At 36.3% G+C, this 19,139-nt stretch overlaps 1 protein-coding gene across 4 annotated transcripts; it reads left to right on the top strand.

Annotated features, from left to right (window-relative positions):
• The first annotated feature begins 789 nt into the window (after positions 1-789).
• LOC114399723 (uncharacterized protein At2g33490-like) lies at positions 790-13,662 on the top strand. Of its 4 annotated transcripts, none has more exons than XM_028361939.1 (11): positions 790-1,168; positions 1,522-1,597; positions 2,416-2,490; positions 2,615-2,676; positions 2,779-2,847; positions 6,983-7,011; positions 7,088-7,295; positions 7,391-7,630; positions 7,866-7,919; positions 11,772-12,699; positions 13,277-13,662. In XM_028361939.1, the coding sequence occupies exons 1-11, from the start codon at positions 1,055-1,057 to the stop codon at positions 13,285-13,287; spliced, it is 1,866 nt and encodes a 621-aa protein (XP_028217740.1). In that variant the 5' UTR covers positions 790-1,054; the 3' UTR covers positions 13,288-13,662. The 4 variants fall into 4 exon arrangements, with proteins under 4 accessions (XP_028217740.1, XP_028217739.1, XP_028217738.1 ...); XM_028361938.1 differs by having other exon boundaries at positions 791-1,168; positions 1,525-1,597; positions 13,268-13,662; XM_028361937.1 differs by having other exon boundaries at positions 791-1,168; positions 13,268-13,662.
• The last annotated feature ends 5,477 nt before the right edge of the window (positions 13,663-19,139 follow it).

Below are 19,139 nucleotides of genomic sequence, written 5' to 3'. Positions count from 1 at the left end.
AGCAGTGTTGAACATCCTTTTTGAACTTGTTTTGAACTCATCAAAACACTTGGACTTGATAGTCTCTTTATAGTTTCAATTGAAACACTTAGCATATATGTTAGCTTGCATAGCTTTCCTCATGCATCCCTATAATTTGCTTTACTAATGGTTTATCATAATTAAAACCTTTGAGTAACAATTTGCTAACAATCACTCTTAATAGTGAGAATAACAACTCAATTAAGAACATTGACAGACTCTCTTTCTCACTTTAGACACACATCAATGATTTAAGCTATAGGCACCTAGCTTCTCTAATTTCTTAGCCTTGAATACTAAATTCTTGTTGAACTTTTTTAGTTTGTGTCTTGTACACTTTGTTTTGAGATAAAATCTTCTGTTTATAATGTTTAAAATATATGTATTTAAACTTGCGACCTATCATATGCAAGAACCTATTTTGTTCTACTCGACCAACTTCTTAGGGTTTATAATGAATCATTATAATTAAGTATAAAAAAAATTTACACATAAATTTAATGATAATAAATATCCTCATTTTATTCCTTTAACATGTACACAATTTATATATTTTATATCCTACCATTACTAAAGCTCATAACAGAATTAACGGGAAAATCCTAACATAACTAACGGATTTCAAATTCATAAACTTATTTGACATTTTCCTAATTTCATAAATGATAATTTGCGAAAAAAATAGTAATTTTAGGAATTAGGAATATATATAAGTAAATGACGGAAGTGAGAGCAGAGACACGTGCGGTGAGGTGTGGAAGCGTGCGGGGTTCTGGGCTTAGGCTTGGTTGCGTGATGACGTTGGACTGATGCCTCTCTAGTTTCCCATTTCGCATCTCTCTCTCTCTCTCTCTTGCTGTCTGTCTGATCTATCTCTCTTCTTCCCTTCTTTGACCCACCCTCCTCCTTCTCCTTCAATGTCTTTTGCACTCCTCAATCCATTCCCACACTCTTTCCCCTGAGATTCTCCCCCAATTCCCACCACTCCAAACAAACCCTCTCCCTCTTTTTCCCTTCCTAGGGTGCAGAAAAGATGAAGTCCTCGCTCAGCAAGTTGAAGAAAATTGCACTTCACAAGACCGTCTCCAAGGACAAAAAGGACTTTCCCCCCACCGTTAAATTCGACGAACTCGCCCTCGCTGCCAAGGTTTCACCACTCTCTTAACCGTATTATTATCGAATCGTTCTTATCTGCCTTTTTCGATTATCGTATTTTTGTCGTGGCGATCATCGCTTGTTGTCAGTGATGGAACGTAGGGAGGGGTTTTGTTCTTGAGATGACACGTGTGTGTGTTTATGGAAAATTGGTTATTTCCTTGCTGTGAAGACTTTAATTTATTATCTCGTAGTTGTAGTCTCAGGCTTTAGGGTGTAAAAAATGTGTTTGATGATGGCGATTTTGTGGAAAATGTTGAACGATCTCATGCCCAATTTGGCAATTTGCTTTTACTTGGGCTTACTAATTATAGTGACATTAAGGGTTTCCATTTCACCGTTTAGCAGGACATGCAAGACATGAGAGATTGCTACGATAGCCTGCTTGCTGCAGCGGCTGCTACGCAAAACAGTGCTCACGGTAAACATTATTCTTCACACTTGTTCGTAAACATTGCTCATGTTGTTTCTCTGTATTCCTCACTTATAATGTATTCAAAGCTTTTGAACTGGTTGTGCGGTTTGTTTTGCTATGTTCCTCAGTTCCTCGTATATGTCTCCAAATGTTTAGGTCACAAATTAAACATGCACACTTACACACACATTTATATTTCATTTACTTGTCGTATGTAATGTCTCAAACAATTGAAGATACAAGTTTGCATTTCCAGTTGCCATAGTCCATGGCCGGCTGGTCTTCTGCACTATCCATATTAGAATATTAGAGTGTATATCTACATATTCATTTCATTTTCATTTGTAATCTTGTTTAGTTTCTCTGTAACAGAATTAGCCTTTCTGTTATTATTTAGTTTCTTGCCGACTCAGCATATAATATTCATCTCTGTAATTTTCAATCTAATACTCAGATTACATTTTCCCCTTTCTTCTCTCTTACCTAAATTCTATTAATCCATAAAGTCTAGTATTGCCGTTCATTCCCAAAATAGGGAAATAGCTCATAGTGGTGAACTTGCGCACCTGCATTGGGCATGCCTTCTTATTCTTATTGACATTGTTTGTTGTTGTGACTACCTTTCAAGTGCTGTGAGATATCAGCATCGAGGTATTTCATATCAGTCTCTACTCTATAGGGCATCCTATTTCACTGTATTATCTTTACTGGTCATTTGAATAAATAAATAAATACTTTTGTCTAGTTAGTTTCTTTAGATGAGATATACTGCCTTGAAAATATTAAAGTCAGTAGCGTATCCTTTATTGTGTTACGTGTTCCAGAATTTGCTGAGTCACTGCAGGACATGGGTACTTGCCTACTGGAGAAAACTGCCTTAAATGATGATGAAGAAAGTGGTGAGTGGGTAAACATTTCATGACTTCCCTATCCAAGTTACTTAGCCTCTTTGCTAGTTGATTTAAATTATGCATACTATATAGTCTTGTTGCTACAGTTGTTGTGGTTATGAACTGTATGCAGGTAAAGTTTTGGGGATGCTTGGAAGTGTGCAGCTTGAACTTCAGAAGCTTGTTGATAGCTATGTGAGCTTTTATTTGGGTGTAACCTTTTTTATTGCTTTGCTTTTCCTTGAGCATTGTTCATTCACAAAATGTTTATTTTGATTCCATCCTTCTGTTCCTCAGCGTTCTCACATAGTACTGACAATAACCAATCCATCAGAGTCTCTTCTTAATGAGCTAAGAACTGTTGAGGTATGTTTATGTATTTATTTTTTGTCAGATTCATTTATCTTTATAAAACACTCCTAGTGGGCTCTACAGTGCGCACATCTGTCCTCTCATTGTTTTCCACTTTTCCCTCATTTAGTTCATTACACTTTTATTTTAGTTGTTACTAGCTGTTACTAATAATGGTTATTAGAAAATGTGGTTTCCTATCAACACAGAACAGAATGCGATTAAAAGAAGATAGTGTTTCAGGACTTATAGCAATGCTTGGCATTTATAATGCGTTGGGCGGAAATGATACTAAAATCTCATCCCCATACATTAGTTTATATATGGCTGGTTATCTAATATTTATGATCTCCTATCTGGTTAAATAGGCATACTGTTAGACTAAAGATTTTGAACCTACAAATTGGATATTATTGTTGATAGAAATTCTGGATCAAATCAGAATTGTAGTGCAACTAGAACAATACACCGACCTAAGCCCCAACAGAGAGTCTCTCTCTCAAACACACTAAGTACAAACTACCCACTGAATACAGAAACTGCCATGTCATATACATATATAATAATACACCACACAGCAACTGTCACACAAATCCATAACTGCCTAAAGATGCAAATACCTCACTAACAGTAACACTAAGAATCTTTTTGGTAGAGAGGAGAAAAATAGGGTGGATGGAAATAAAAATGATTAGTGGAAATAGGTGAAAAAGAGTATAATGGGTCCACCATTTTTAATATTATTTCCACCTTATTTCTCCTCCTTCAAACACCCAAAATTATTTCCATTCATCCTAAATTGTTTTGATTCACTATACCAAACAAGGGGTAATGGTGCATCTGGATGAGAGGAAAGAAAATAGAGAGGACTGAGGAGAGAAAATACAGACAGTGATACATTTTTTTGTTTTGTTGAATAGAAAATAAAGGCAAAAAATAAGAAAAAAAAATGACTTAGCAACAAAAATTCAAATATTTCTTTCCTTCCATTTTCTCTTCAATTCAAATGCTTTCATTTTCTTTCCTCTCAAACAGAGGGTAATGTTTCAGATCCATAACTGCCTAACTGCCTAAAGAGATGTTGCATAATTGTCCTATCACTTACACATCCATTATGTGAGATGCTGAAATTATGTCATGATTTCTTCTTTTGATCTCTTCATCCCTGTTTAATGAATAATCTATTCTGGAGTGAATCTCATGAGGTTTATGTGTAGCCTCCATGAAGTGCTTAACTTTTGAAATTGTTGCAATAACATTGTTTCCTTATCTGAGATCTTGAGGGAATTGATTGTTACCTTCTAGCACAAAGCCATTGTCATATAACACACATCCATTGGTTGGTTTTGTAAATCTGACTGTTTCTTGTTCTCACACACCCAGGTATCACATATAACATTTAAGCTATCCTCACATTGAGTTTGTGGATACACTGATGTTTTCAAAAGTTGTTAGGTTGTGCTTGCTGCAAAATATTGCTGTGGAAAAACTCTAAAAAATGTTTCACTAAATCTAATGTGTTTTAAAGCTGCTGTTGATAAAAAGAATTTGCATAAACCTTTAGGTTAAAGAATTCAATCCATACGTATTAGTAAGATGTTAGGATCCAATTGCAACGAATGGGACTTGAGGCCCACATTGGAAGTATGGGATTCTAGTGTGGGCTTAATGAGGCTTCAGGCTCTCCAACTACAATGGCTAGCTTTTTTGGTGTGGTTCTCCCAATGTTATTTTCATAATCTTTTTATATTTGAGAGTTCATTAACTTGTTAAGCACATATGATTCCGTAATCGCGGATATTATTAAATAAATCCAGTAAAATAATTTGAAAACAGAGGAAACCCTCTCTACCTCAGATAAACAATGTAATCATTGAAACTTGATGAATGGACAGGGTTTTATATCTTAACTTTTTTATGACAGTATTATCAAAAGCAGATTGTGGAGAATGGCAGAAAGCCAAAAAATCCACTATATCATATAGGAGATAGGGTCACAGGCAACAAAAGAAGTTGCATAGGGGTTGAAGTTAATCAATTATATCAAAATTTAAGTTGTATGCAAACAACAATAAGCTGCATAAGAATTGACATAATATTAACTCAAAAATTCAATTGTTCAAGACAAATACTGATGAGAATATAAAGAAGTTGAACATAAAAAACAAAATGTATTCTTCTTTTCCTCTTTCCCAATATAATTACCATTCTCATTGTCGAATAGTGAGACATATCCTTCAATTTCTTCTCTTTCTAAGTCTACAAAGTCAATGTCTTCTAGCTCTTCTAATGCTTCCAAGGTTGCATCATGTTCAAATTCAGTCACTAATTTGTGTTAGGGACTGCTCTACTCCTGGAGTTGACAAGAGGATGCAGGAGGAGGTGAACAGATGCTAATGGAGTAGTAGAAGAGTCCTTCCTTTTGTGAATAGTGGTTTACATGATACATATGGGAGGAGATTAAGAGTTTCTACGTGAGAGGGACAGTGGGACTGGGGGTAAAAAGTTGTGAAGTCCCACATCTTTGTCTAAAAACATGATGCCTGTTTCTACTTTAGTGGGGGTAGTGGGACAATGGGATGTAGGGGGAAAAAGTCGTGTAGTCCCACATCTCTCTCTAATAACCGTGATGGCTGCGATGCCTGTTGAAACTGAGACATCCATTGTGGCCATGATAGCTGTTTTGTGGAAACCACACTGCAATGGAGTCCTGGTACCAGATTGTAGGATAGCTGCAACACCTGAACACCATAGTGTTATAGTGCTGTGCTGCTGTAGTGACTTATTTAACAACACTGGTTTATGGCCACAAATTTTTTTAAGGCCTCTCAGGTAGTTTCCTAAAGACTGTGTGACACTGTAAGAAAAACTTGTGATGAGAGATGCCAATATGTGGTGTTTCTGTTGAAACACTTATCAAGTTAAAGCATAAACCAACTCTTGTAATAATGTTTATAATTATCTTTTTATCTTTGCCCAATGAATAAGTTGTTTTTCCGTTAACTAACTATTCCAAAAGTTTGAAGTGGGAGATGAAGGCATATGAAATATGAATAGTTTTAAACACATGCCTACCCTATCTTAGTGGCTGAAGCGGGGTTAAAGCACAGCCTACCCTACCTTATGCTGAAATTTAATTTTATTTAGAAGAATGGAGCATCAGGGATCAAACTCCGTATCATAGGAATTGCTTCTTTTAACATGTCAAGGACCATGTCTCCCAAAAGCATAAGTTGCTAGGTGATTGACCATATGATTGGTTTTAATATCTATCACCTCATCATTCAAGAGTCCTTTGAGCTTGAAGCATGACAATTTATTCACCCATGATCTTGTGCTGAAATTAAATTTTTATTTGAAAGAAAGGGGCCAACAAGGATTGAACTCTTGACCACTTGGTAATAGAGGTTTTGATACTATCTCATGGACCAAATCACCAGTTTAAGTTGTTGAATGTTGTCTTGTGATTGATTTTTATGTCTAACAATTGATTTATATTTTCAGCAAATAACCCTGTTTGCTGCCACCAACTAAAAAAAGGGGAAAGGTTGGCAATAGAAAAATAATTTATTAGAAGTTCATCCTGAATTTTCATAGTTGGAGAATAAGTTGGATGATTGTTATTGATATAGGCAAAAATTTGCTTGGGAAATATATGGTAGAGAAACCTATCTTTGAAATTTAATATTTTTGACTCTGCTATGAAAATACTGTTAAGTTATGGATTTCATGCATTTGAAGTTGGTTAGTCATTAGTGGATGATTTGTTAGATTTTGTACTTGTATGCAAGAGATTTGAGGGTTGTTAATAATGGTGGGGATTGAAGCTGAACTGAGCAAGGTGTAGGACTGTAGGAGAAGTATTGCAAAACTTAAAGGGTGAAGGAAAAAGCAGTGTTGTTCAGTTTTTGGCCTTCTCTTATTTTAAGCCTAGCTTTCATATAAGTAAGTTTTCTTTACAAAACTCAAGTTTGAGATTTGAAAAACTATGTCCTCTTTGATGCTTTATAATACCATATAGAATGTCTTGCCTAGAACAGTGATTAATAATTTGGAACTATTGACTTTGCTGCTGTATAAATTTATATTTAATATAGAACTGTCAATTGTCTTGTTACATCTCAATGCCTACCTCTTCCTCCTCATGCAGGACATGAAGAGGCAATGTGATGAAAAAAGGTTTGTATTGACGCAGCTGCTATTGTTTTTTCTCATCACCATGTGATGTTTCCTGAATCTGTTGTATTGCCTTCAGAAATGTTTATGAATACATGATTGCCCAACAGAAAGAGAAAGGAAAGTCAAAAAGTGGTAAAGGTGAAAGTTTCACCCTACAGCAGTTGCAAGCAGCTCATGCTGAATATGAAGAGGAAGCAACACTCTGTGCCTTTCGGTTGAAATCGCTGAAGCAAGGCCAGTCTCGCAGTCTCCTAACACAAGCAGCACGCCACCATGCTGCCCAGGTTTTCTTGAACTATGACCTTTTTCGTTCAAATTTTTTATCATTTCTTCAGCTTAAGCTTGATGCACCTTTCTTCTTGTTCTTCTTTCAATGTAGTTGAATTTCTTCCGGAAAGGACTTAAATCACTAGAGGCTGTTGAGCCACATGTTAGGATGATTGCTGTGCGACAACATATTGATTACCAATTCAGCGGCCTAGAGGATGATGGTGGTGAAAGTGATAATAATGATGATGGAAATGATTTTGACATCATTGAAGGTGGTGAGTTGAGTTTTGATTACAGAGCAAATAAGCAAGGGCCATATATTGTTTCCACATCACCGAACACAGCAGAGGTTGGCAATTTGTATTACTCAAAACTTGAATGGTTTTTAAAGCCTGGGTGCATATTGAACTTTATTCTTATTGCTTGTTTGCTTTTTTATTTAAAATATTGCAAAACCTTGTCACAGTTGTCATTTTATACTTGTTGTAATCTATAGCACTCTACAAATTAAAAACATACCATCGTTGTTTTTCATAATCTGAACTAAATTCATCTCAACATAATCACTGTCAATGTTTTGCCAGGTGGAAGAATCAGGCTGTTCATATGTTCGAGCTTCAACCCCAGAAACTGCAGAGGTGCCATTCATTACTACATTACTACTTAAGATTTGTCCATTTTGAAGCTTTGGTTTAAATCTTATTTTTTTTTTGGTCAGCAAACTTAATAATATATATTAATTGAGTACCAGAGGTACTAACAGTACAAGTATCAAACCAGAATTGAGCTTAACATAGTTTGGCCAATCTGGAAAAACATTTAAATAATACAGAAACATGCACTGCTATTCTATCCTGTTCTATTTAGGAACCCTGCTCTGATGTTAGAAGACCAGTAGTTGTAGTGCATATTAAATCCCTTCTCCAAATTTGTAAGCCACGTCCATAGTAGGAAAATTGCGTCATCTAGAATTCCATTAACATTTGGTGAGCCATTTGAGAAGATAATATTATTCCTATGCTTCCAAATGGTCCATGTCAGTGCCATCCACCACCATTTCCATCTACTAGATCTCATTCCTTCTGTCATTCCATAGATGTGTTGAAGAAAGTGTTGCCTTGGTTGGTTTGGGAAAACTCCCAAAACGTTCACCCATGACAAAGATTCCCACCATATTGGGAGGATCTTGCTGCAAGAGAGGAATAAATGACCTGCACTTTCTTCCTCAATTCCGCAGAATGGACATCTTGAATCTCCAAGCTGAATGTGACGCCTCCTCAAGTTTTCTCTAGTTGGTAGTCTGTCTCTTATGAGTCTCCATGCAAATATGATAATTTTAGACGGAAGCTTGAGCTTCCACAGCTCCTCATACACTCCATCTTGTTGCTGATCAAATGAATCCCCCCTACACACTTCGTAAGCAGATTTAGCCGTGTACTGTCCATCCGGTTCCGCCTTCCACACCCATTGATCTGATTTGTGAGCTTGAATTGGGTGGCTTGTAACAGCTGATAAAAATGACACCGCCAAATCTACTTCGCTATCAAATAATGGTCTTCTCCACCTAAAGTTCCATTCCCAACCTTCTTCTTTGAAATCCCCCATCTGCTGAATTCTTTTATGCTGCTGATTAGAAATGCTGTACAGCCTAGGGAACCTTTCAAGTAAAGACTCCTCTCCCCCCGTCCATACATCCTCCCAAAATTTGAACTTATCTCCACAACCAACCCTCCATTCAGTTGTATTCTTCCATATCTCTCCATTATGCGATTGATTAAACACTAGCTTTAGGTCTCTCCACCATACCGATTCACCCTTCCCTCTAGATATTTCACTTAAACCCCTCCAACCTCCATATTTCGATTCTAGTACCCTAGCCCACAACTCCCCTTGACTATGAAATAAGTTCCACTTCCACTTGCCCAGCAGTGATGCATTAAATACATTGATGTCTTTAACTCCTAGTCCCCCATGTTCCTTTGGCAAACAAACGGTTTCCCATTTGACCCAAGCTATTTTGTGTTGCTCCTGGTCTCCTCCCCATAGAAACCTTCTTTGCATTCTGACTAACTTATCCACGACCTTGTTTGGTACCCTGAAAAAAGAGAAAAAGTAAATAGGAATGGACGTTAGCACTGACTTTATAAGAGTCACTCTCCCCCCAAAAGACAAGTGTCTTTGCTTCCATTTCGCTAACTTTCTCTCGCACTTAGAAATAATAGGGACCCATGTCTGATATGATCTCGGATTTGCTCCAATAGGAACACCAAGGTATGTGAAAGGGAATGTCAACATGCTACAATTGAGGTACTCAGCTGCCTCATGCTTCCATGAGTCCGACACCCCAAAAGCACCAAAACCACTCTTAGCAAAGTTAATTTTGAGGCCCGACATTAACTCGAAAGTCCTCAGCATTGCTTTAATTGCTCGCACATTCTCCATTGATGCCTCTCCAAAGAAAATAGTGTCGTCCGCATACTGGAGAAGACTAACTTCCACCTTGTTTTTACCAACTGAGAAGCCCTTGAAAATACCCTTCTGGAGTGCTTGTGACATAATACCATTGAGTGCCTCTGCCACTATGTTGAAGAGGAAAGGTGATAATGGATCTCCTTGTCTAAGCCCTCTCTGAGGCGTGAATTGTGCTGATGGGCTCCCATTCACGAGGACCGAAACGGATGCTGATTTTAGGCACCCCTCCACCCACTGAATCCATTTAGAGCAAAAATCCATTCTTCTCAGCATATAGCTTAAGAATCCCCAAGACACGGAATCATACGCCTTCTCATAATCCACTTTGAACACCAAGCACGATTTTTGACTCCTTTTTGCTTCATCAATTACCTCATTTGCAATCAACACGCTGTGTAACATGTGCCTTCCTTCTAAATCTTATATTGGTTGTAAAAAAAATATAGGCCAATTAGTACCTCATTCTTGCCTAGAAGGAATTTTTTTTTTTTTTGATCAGCAAAGATAAATTATATATATATATTAGAGAAGTACTAGAGGTACTGATTACAGAGTTAGTCACCATAAATATGGTTCCTCAATCCGGCAGCATAAGTCTGATTGGGAACCAAAATATGGGAAGAAAAAATACATGTGATTTGATCCCAAAGCCACCCCTACTACTGCAAAAAATTATGTTTGAAATTACTGGACCATTGATTGAAATGGATAGTAAAATCCTTCTCCAAATTATGAAGCCAAGTCCACATTAAGAAAGTGGCGTCTTCAACCAATTTGTTTCCATCGAAGGTCGCTCCAGAGAACAGAATTCTGTTTCGAAGCTGCCAAGTGGACCAAGTGATAGCCAACCACCAGTATTGCCACCTCTTATTCCTTCTACCATCATCCTGCAAAAAGGAGTACTGCATGAACAGCTGATTTGTACTCAATGGCATAGCACCTTTGAAATTTATCCAGGACATTGATTCCCACCATAAAGGTTGGATCTTACTGCAGTGGATAAAAAGGTGAGATGCGTCCTCCTCCATCCTTCCACAAAAGGGACAATTCATATCCGAAATCTGCACTTGTCTAGCCTGCAAGTTTGATTTTGTGGGTAACCTGTCCCTAAGGAGCCTCCAAGCAAAAACCGCTATCTTACTTGGAATCCTAATTTTCCATAACACCGGGAAACATTCCTCTATATTCTCCTCTGCAACCCCTTCCCATAACACTTCATAAGCACTTTGAGTAGAATAAATGCCCGACTGATCTGCTACCCAATCCCACCTATCAGCCCCATGAGTGAGAATAACTTGACCATCAACTTCAGAGAGGAAAGTGATGGCCAAATCAACTTCACTATCAAACAACGGTCTTCTCCAGATAAAACGCCACTCCCAAGTGGAGTTAATATGCTCCCCCACTTGACCAATTAGCTGCTGCTGCTGGGAAGAAATCAGATATAACCTAGGATACTTTTCAGCTAGAGATTGATCATGACAAATCCATCTATCCTCTCAAAATTTTACCTTGTCCCCAAACCTTCCATTTGAGTTGCTGTTGAAGACTTATACCATGGTGAGAGTGCTGAATGGCTCTTTTTAAGTCCCTCCACCAAATGGACTGCAGGTTGGCTCTTCCTTCTTCAAGTAAACCCCTCCAGCCCCCATATTTAGCCTCCAAAACTGCAACCCAAAGAGACCCTTGGTGCTGCATAAGGTTCCACATCCATTTACCGAGCAGGGCCAAATTAAAAGTCTGAATATCTTTGATGCCTAGAAGGAATAAAGCTCACAAATCAAGTTTAATTATGTAATATGTTTCTTGACATTTTATCCAAAAAAATATTAATTGTTAGAATAAGCACTGTAGGTATCATTTGAGATCTCATTTTAAGGACATAGGTTTTAGCATTGTAACTATGACATTTTTTTAATTCTTATTTTTGTGTTGGTCTAACAGGTCATCATTTCAGATTGATTCTTTAATTTAACTTAGGTCATCCTCTAATACTTCTATTAACTTGCCTTCTGCAGACAAGTTTAGACAAGAACCAAGGAGATTTTAAAATTTCAAATAGAGTCAGCAGTTATTCAGCTCCAATACTTGCAGAAAAGAAATTTGACCCAGCTGAAAAAGTAAGACAACTTTTAGCATCATCTGCAGCAAAGTCTAATGCATATGTTCTCCCTACACCAGTCAACATCAAAGAAACCAAAACTAGCTCAGCCCCCCACATTAGTGCAAGTGGATCTTTGCATAATTTGTGGCATTCTTCCCCTTTGGATGAAAAAAAGAATGAGAAAGATGTTGATAGTAAATTGTCAGAGCCGACTATCCCTAGAGCTCACTCTGTTCTCAAAGAAAGTAACAGTGATACTACATACACCCAGTTACCACGCCCTTCAGCTGATGGACTCTCACCTCCACAAGTTGATCTTTTCAGTGCTACTGATACTAAGAAAATAAAAAGACAAGCTTTTTCAGGTCCATTGACTAATAAACCATTATCAGTAAAACCTGTTTCTGGGGGTTTTCCACGTTTACCAGTGCCCCAGCCTTCATCTCCAAAAGCATCTCCTAATGCTTCACCTCCCCTGGTTTCTTCACCCAGGATAAGTGAGCTTCATGAACTTCCTAGACCTCCTGGTAATCAATCTAGCAAGCCACGAGTGGGTCACTCTGCTCCATTAGTATTAAAAAATCCAGAGGCTGCCATGACTAATAAATTTCCTTCAGTTGTATTTAGTGCAGCATCTCCACTTCCAACTCCACCTGTCTCTCGGAGTTTCTCTATACCTTCTAGTGGTCAGAGAGTTGTGGCATTAAATGTTTCTAATACTAAGTATTTGGATACTCCCCAAGTTTCAAAGGTTGATAAAGCCGTGTCACCTCCACTAACACCCATGTCCCAGAGAGCATCTAATATATCTGACCTGGCTTCTCACTCTAGCGAAATCCAAGGTAAGATACTATTTGTTGTAGTTCTCATTATTGGAATTTTTTTTTTTATAAATTTGAATATGCTTTTCAAATAGATAATATTCTTTATGATTGCTCCTTAACTTTATTTTAAATAGTTGGCTAAATTACAATTTTGGTCCCCCCCCCCCCTCTTTTTTTCTGCGATTTTAGTCTCCACATTTTAGAAAATCCGCAATTTTAGTCCAATCTTCAATTTTGCATACGCTTTATTTCTTGTATTTTGGTTCAATTGAACCCCAAATCTAACATTTCATTTAAGATGCTATCAAAAAAGTAATTTAATTAATTAAAATATGAAAAAATAAATGTATGAAAAATTGAGCATTGGATCAAAATTGTGGATTAAGAATTAAAGGAGGATTAGAATTGCAATTAAACCTAAATAATTTAAGTACAGGCTTTTTGTAGACTTCCAAGCATTCTTTGTCAATAATGTGGTCTATGGCATGTGTGTTTGGCGTCAACAGTTTCCATTGTTATTTGTATTATGGTTTACCTTGTCAGCTTCATCTTGATGGGAAACAAATGTGAGTATGAGGTTTTTCAGTGGATGCAGGTGGGAGCTAAATCTCTTGCGCACATACTGAGGTTGAGTTCTGCTGAATCTTAGTTTAAGTGTCTTTATTCTATGTGGGAGCTAAATCACTTGCATTGTGGAGTTATAGGGTTTTCCCAACAAAAAGGTTCAGGCTAATATATGTAAATATGCTGTTTATGTATTGTTTAGCTTCTCATCTCAATTTGTATCTATTATTTTTACTTTAACTAGTGATGATGGGAACTAAACTCTACATGATTGTCATTATAATGTGTTGTGTACATATTCGGATGAAAAATTTTGTTCACTTCCCAAGTCCAACATGACGACAATGAAAGAACTTTAGCAACGGAATGAGCTGCTTACCCCATTTATTTATTTTTTCCATTTTCCTGGTGCTCAAATTTCAAACTGATTTCTATTGGCCGTGAGATGACACTTGAATATTCATCAATATGAACTTATTAGACTTAATTTGGGTATTGACTTTTGGATTATGATTTGAGAAATACTTTCTTGTCACGACTATATTTACAATTGCCTTTTTTCCCTATGCACCCATTTCGGTGAGGCGGTCATTGGAGGTGTATAGATAGCTAATTTTGAATGTTATAGATAGCTATATTTTGGCAATAGCATATTTCAGTGAGGCGGTCGTTGAAGATAATGTAGAGTGAACGAATATGCTATTAGTTCAGTTGCAAGAAATGTGAGAAGCATAGGCTTTGGGTTATTCCATGAATGGCTTAACAAATGTTAGAAACATGGAGAGGACGCATGAACCAAGTGATGTGCAGAAAGCAATTTCATTCACTCGTTGCAATGAAGTTAAATTTTATGGGGGAATATATGGGATTTGCGTCAAACAAATCGCGAAAGACAAGTCCCTTGTCATGAGCAATGGACTCGTGGCTTAGGAATAGTCATCAATCGCACCAAAATGTTTGTAATAGGGGACAATCAGGTTATACTCTTATTTTCTTTAAATGAGTTAAATGTAACTATTTTTATTTTTAAACTTAGATTGTTAGGGTTGGTATTTGAAGAAGTTTTGTTTTAAATGGTTCTACTTAGATCCTTTATGTTTTTTTTAAATGGTTCCATGTTGGTACTTTAAGTTTCTTTTGAAAGATTTCATTTTGGTCCATCAAGTTTGCAAAATAGTACATTTTGATCCTAATAGTTACATATGATGTCAATGTCTGATGAATGTAATTGATGATATTCTACCAAAACTATCACAAAAGTTTTGCCTTAAACACCTGTACAATAACTTTAGGAAGCACTTCCTTAAACAAATGTTGTGGACATTTTGGTCACTAAGGTTTTGATTCTAACAATTACATATAATGTTTGGGTCTAGTGAATGTAATTGATGATATTTTATCAAAATTGTCGCAAAATTTGTCTTAAATACCTGTACAATGAGTTCAGGAAGCACTTTCCTAAGAAAATGTTATGAAGGGCTATCAAAGCCACATATCCTACTTGGAAAGATAGTGTCTTACCTAGAATAAAGAAGAAATTGAAGATTGAATTTGTTGCAACACAACATTCGTTTACTAGGTTTGATGTTGTAATGCATTTATTGTTTTCATTTTTTTTAGCATCACGAATGACTAATGTGCGGGTATACACATGACTAATGTGTCTAATTTCAAAATGATTTTCATATGCACACTTGCACATAAGTCAATTAGTAATGCTAAAAAAGTTATAAACAATAAATACATTATATCATCCAACACATCTAACTGGAAATAATTTTGATAGAATATCTTCAATTGCATTCACTAAACTCTGATATCATATGTAATTGTTAGGACAAAAATGTACCATTTCACAAACTTGATTGACCATAATGAAACCATTTAAAAAACTTAAAAACACCAAAATGGAATCATTTAAAAATATAAAGGATTAAAATGAAACCATTTAAAACAATGTCGTTTCAATTAACATGTCACATCATCATCTCGGTCAGTGTTAATGGACACATCACACTTTTATATTAACATATTTAACGTTTCAATAAAAAAGGACCAAAACAAAATTATTTGAAAAAAATAAAAGTCTAAAATGAGATTTTTAAATGATCTCTAGGATTCTATCTACTATCCCAAGTTTAGAGAAGTCAACAATGGTCTCTAGGATTCTATCTACTATCCTTTTACAGTCAATTTCAAAAATAACATGAGTCATATCCCAAAAAATAGCCCACCAAATGAATTTCAACAAGCCCAACGCTTCACCTTCCAAAACTCTTACACAAAGAGGTTGCCAACTAGAAAATGCCAAAACAAAATCACCTTGATTGTCTTTAGCACACGATCCCGAGTTGGATAAGTTCTGGTTGTTGTGAAAAGCCACATAAACATTGATTTTCAGATAGTCTGGTGGCGGTGGCTCCTAAGAGGTAATATTTAGGTCTAAAGAATTGAGATGACTAACATTGTAACTGATTGTCCTTGGCTTTTCCCATTCTGAGAGAAAGCGAGAGGAAAGGGAAACAATATGCGTTGGCTACATTTTTTGTTCTCCCACAAATGTCGTTGCGCCCTTTCCAAATGCCCCACATCATAGAGGCAAAAGTTACTCTTAAAGCCTCATCCAAGGCCTGGAAATATAATTTTTAAAAGAATCAACACTACACACTTTGTCATTGATTGTCTAACGAAAACCAGCCTCATTCCAATATTGAAGGCTAACTGGGCAGGTCAGGAAGACATGCCAATAGTTCTCTAAATCAGAATTGCACTGAACACAAGTGCTTAAGTAATCAATATTCTTGGTCCTTAGTCAGATTCTTGCTGGTAAACAATCTCTCAAAGCCCTCCAAACAAAAAGTTTAACCCTTGGGTGAACTTTTAACCTCCAAATGAGATCCCATTCTCCCTCAACTTTCAAATGATCACCATTAGCAACTTTAACCATAAACAATTTATAAGATGATCGAATAGAATGAGAGACATTTTTTTCAAGAACCAAATGTGCCAGTCTTCATTTACTAAAGTAAATAAGGGGTCTAAATAATAGCACTTGAGTCCTGTTGATTAAAAATCATAGCAACAAACTATGAATTCCATCTCTTCTTCCTAAGGACCATAAGCTTATGCACCACCAAGGACAATAAGTCATGGTTGGGTGAAGTAGTGGGCTTAAGGCTAGACTCACTTATGATCCAAGGTTGAGACTAAGTGTTAATCTTGGTTCCATCTCCAATCTTCCATCTGAACCCTTTATTTAACAAAACTTGTGAACTCCAAATGCTCTTCCAACTAAAGGATGGGTTGTGACCTAATGAAGCCTCCAAGAAATCCCTTTTTTGGAGAATATCTAACTTTGAAAATATGAGATACAAGAGCTTTTGGATTGGTTAATAATTTCCAACCTTGTTTCATGAGCATTGCTAAATCAAAGGCGTATAGGTTTTTGAATCCCATGCCTCCAAATTCCTTCCTCATAGAAAGTTTGCCCCAAGCCATTCGCCTAATACCTCTTCCCCTATTCCTGCATGTGCCCCACCAAAACGAGTCCATCATTCTGTTAAACTCATCACTCAATGTGACTGGAAGAAGGTAAGTACTTAGTGTACATGGATAAAGCTTGCGCCATATATTTAAGAAGGATTGTTCAACCCACCATGGATAAAGCTTTGCCTCTCCAAGAGTTGACTCACTTTCACATTTTCTCCTTGATATAATTGAATGTTGTTTTTTCTGCTTATTTCAACAATAGGTGGCACTTTTAAATATTTCCCTACGACGTGTGCCTCGCTAACTTGGAGGAACTGTAATATGACCAACTTGTCTTCTTGCTTCACATTCCTACTAAAGAAGAGTTTTGATTTATGAAGGTTAAGAGCTTGACTCGAGGCCAATTCATAAATAGAGAGAATGTTCTTCAAAATTGCACATTGATTGAGAGAGGATCTGAAAAACAAAAAGCAATCATCGACAAACAAAAGGTGGGTGATGAAGGGCGCCCTTTTGCATATTTTCACCCCATGTAGACCCCTTCCTTCTGCTTGTTTAATGAGTGCCGACAACCCCTCTGAAAAAAATGATGGACTCACCAAATCAAGAGGGTGGATGAATTGGTTTTAAAATCAAATCAAAAGAAAAATAAAGTTTTAAAAACTTTTGCTTCATAAGGATTGTATCACAACTTTCTGTTCAAAACCAATATTGAATCAATCACCCGAACATAATATCTTTTTGTTAATGTGTATCAATTTGAAATATCTTTGAACCTTAGTAAATTGATAAACAATGAATAAAGAGAAATGAGAGTCAAGAGAAGATAAGTAACTAGATTTATACTGGTTCACTCTCTCTTTCTAGAAAAGCTATTCCAATTATCTAATTCAACCTAAATTAGATTTTCACAAGGCAATGTGAGTTCTTTCAAGCAATTTCAAATTCTACCTAGAAAATGAAACTTAGGCACCTAACCCTAGGGTCCTTTGTGAATCTAAGCCTAAGAGAAACCTACTCTTAACTTCAAACTAGAAACACCTATTCTAGCATGTTGTAAAACTCATGCATATGCAGTAACAATATATAAAAACTACATGAAACAGAGTCAAGGAGATACAACCTTTACATTCAAATACAAGAACAAAAAACTTGATTGAATGGACCTCTCTTAATCTCAAAAGTATTTACAACTCATATTTCCTTTTGAAAGCTCCAAGAAACGAAAACTGAAGTTTATGGGTTGTAAAGGTTTGTTCAAAAACGTATTTTTTGAATTGCTTCAAAGTGAGAACACAAGGTGGGGTTATATAGAAAAAACAGTTATAACCACATGTAACCGATTAAAATGACAATGTGATCAATTATCTCGTGAGAGTAATAAATTATATTCTCTTTTTAATCAATTAAAGTGTTCTTCCAAAAATATGAAAAATATTCAAGAACAATATAATCGATTACAATATTGATTTAATTGATTAAAATGTTCTTGATCATTTCTAGAAATACTTTCAAGAATGATGTAATCGATTAAACCAAAGACCCACGAAAACAGACATGGTCTCAAAAAAATTGTGTAATCGATTATAGATATATGGTAATCGATTAAACTAGAACTATGATCTCTTTGCAAGTTTCTAAAAGACTTGTGTAATCAATTAAAATAGAAAGTTATATAACATTGAAGATGTTTCTCATCTAAGAAACTATCTTCTTACTTCTATATAATGATGCATGATGTACACACAAACAAACTAAGAATAAAAAACAACAAGCAATACAAATCTCACTCAATAAGGAGTTGGGCATGTAAAAGTCAAAACTCTTTAAAGCTTGATTTTCATGTTGCTCCCTCTATCTCTAACACCCTGCGCGCAGAGGATGAACAAAAGGGGAGAGATAGGGTCGCCTTGATGAAGCCCACGCTAGCGAGAAATTGGGCTAATTGAATCTTCATTGACAAGGATGGAGTATGAAATAAATTGGACAAACACCATGATCCACCTCACCCGCTTGGAATGGAACCCAATCTTGGTCATAATTGTTGAAAGGTACCCCAGTCAACCTTATCATACACCTTGTTAATGTCTATTTTCAAGGCTATCTCTCCATTGGCTCCTTTGCTTTTGCATTTAAGGTGATGAAGAACTTCTGTGGTGATGAGGGCATTGCCAATGATAGAGCAACCTTTGATAAAGGTTGACTACTCTTCTAAAATGCATTTGTCAATGATTGATATGAAATGGTTAGCCAAAGCTTTGGCAAAAATCTTATGAAGAATGTTGCAAAGGAAAATGGGTCACAAGTCTTTCATAGAGAAGGGTTGATCACACTTAGAAATTAGAACTACATTGGTAACATTGACCAAATCAGGGAGGAAGCCATCTTTAAGCCATTTTAAGTAG

This window comes from Glycine soja, chromosome 19 (assembly GCF_004193775.1).
Source record: "Glycine soja cultivar W05 chromosome 19, ASM419377v2, whole genome shotgun sequence".
In the NCBI taxonomy this organism is placed as follows: Eukaryota; Viridiplantae; Streptophyta; class Magnoliopsida; order Fabales; family Fabaceae; genus Glycine; species Glycine soja.
The sequence above is the reverse complement of the archived record's forward strand: the minus strand, read 5'-3'. Positions and strand labels throughout refer to the sequence as shown.

Bases quoted from the DNA above. Each gene is read 5' to 3' on its own strand.
- LOC114399723 (XM_028361937.1), top strand. From the start codon at position 1,055: ATGAAGTCCTCGCTCAGCAAGTTGAAGAAAATTGCACTTCACAAGACC. The intron at 2,848-6,982 runs GTATGTTTATGT...CTCCTCATGCAG, and splicing joins ATGAGCTAAGAACTGTTGAG to GACATGAAGAGGCAATGTGA. The intron at 7,920-11,771 runs GTGCCATTCATT...TGCCTTCTGCAG, and splicing joins CAACCCCAGAAACTGCAGAG to ACAAGTTTAGACAAGAACCA.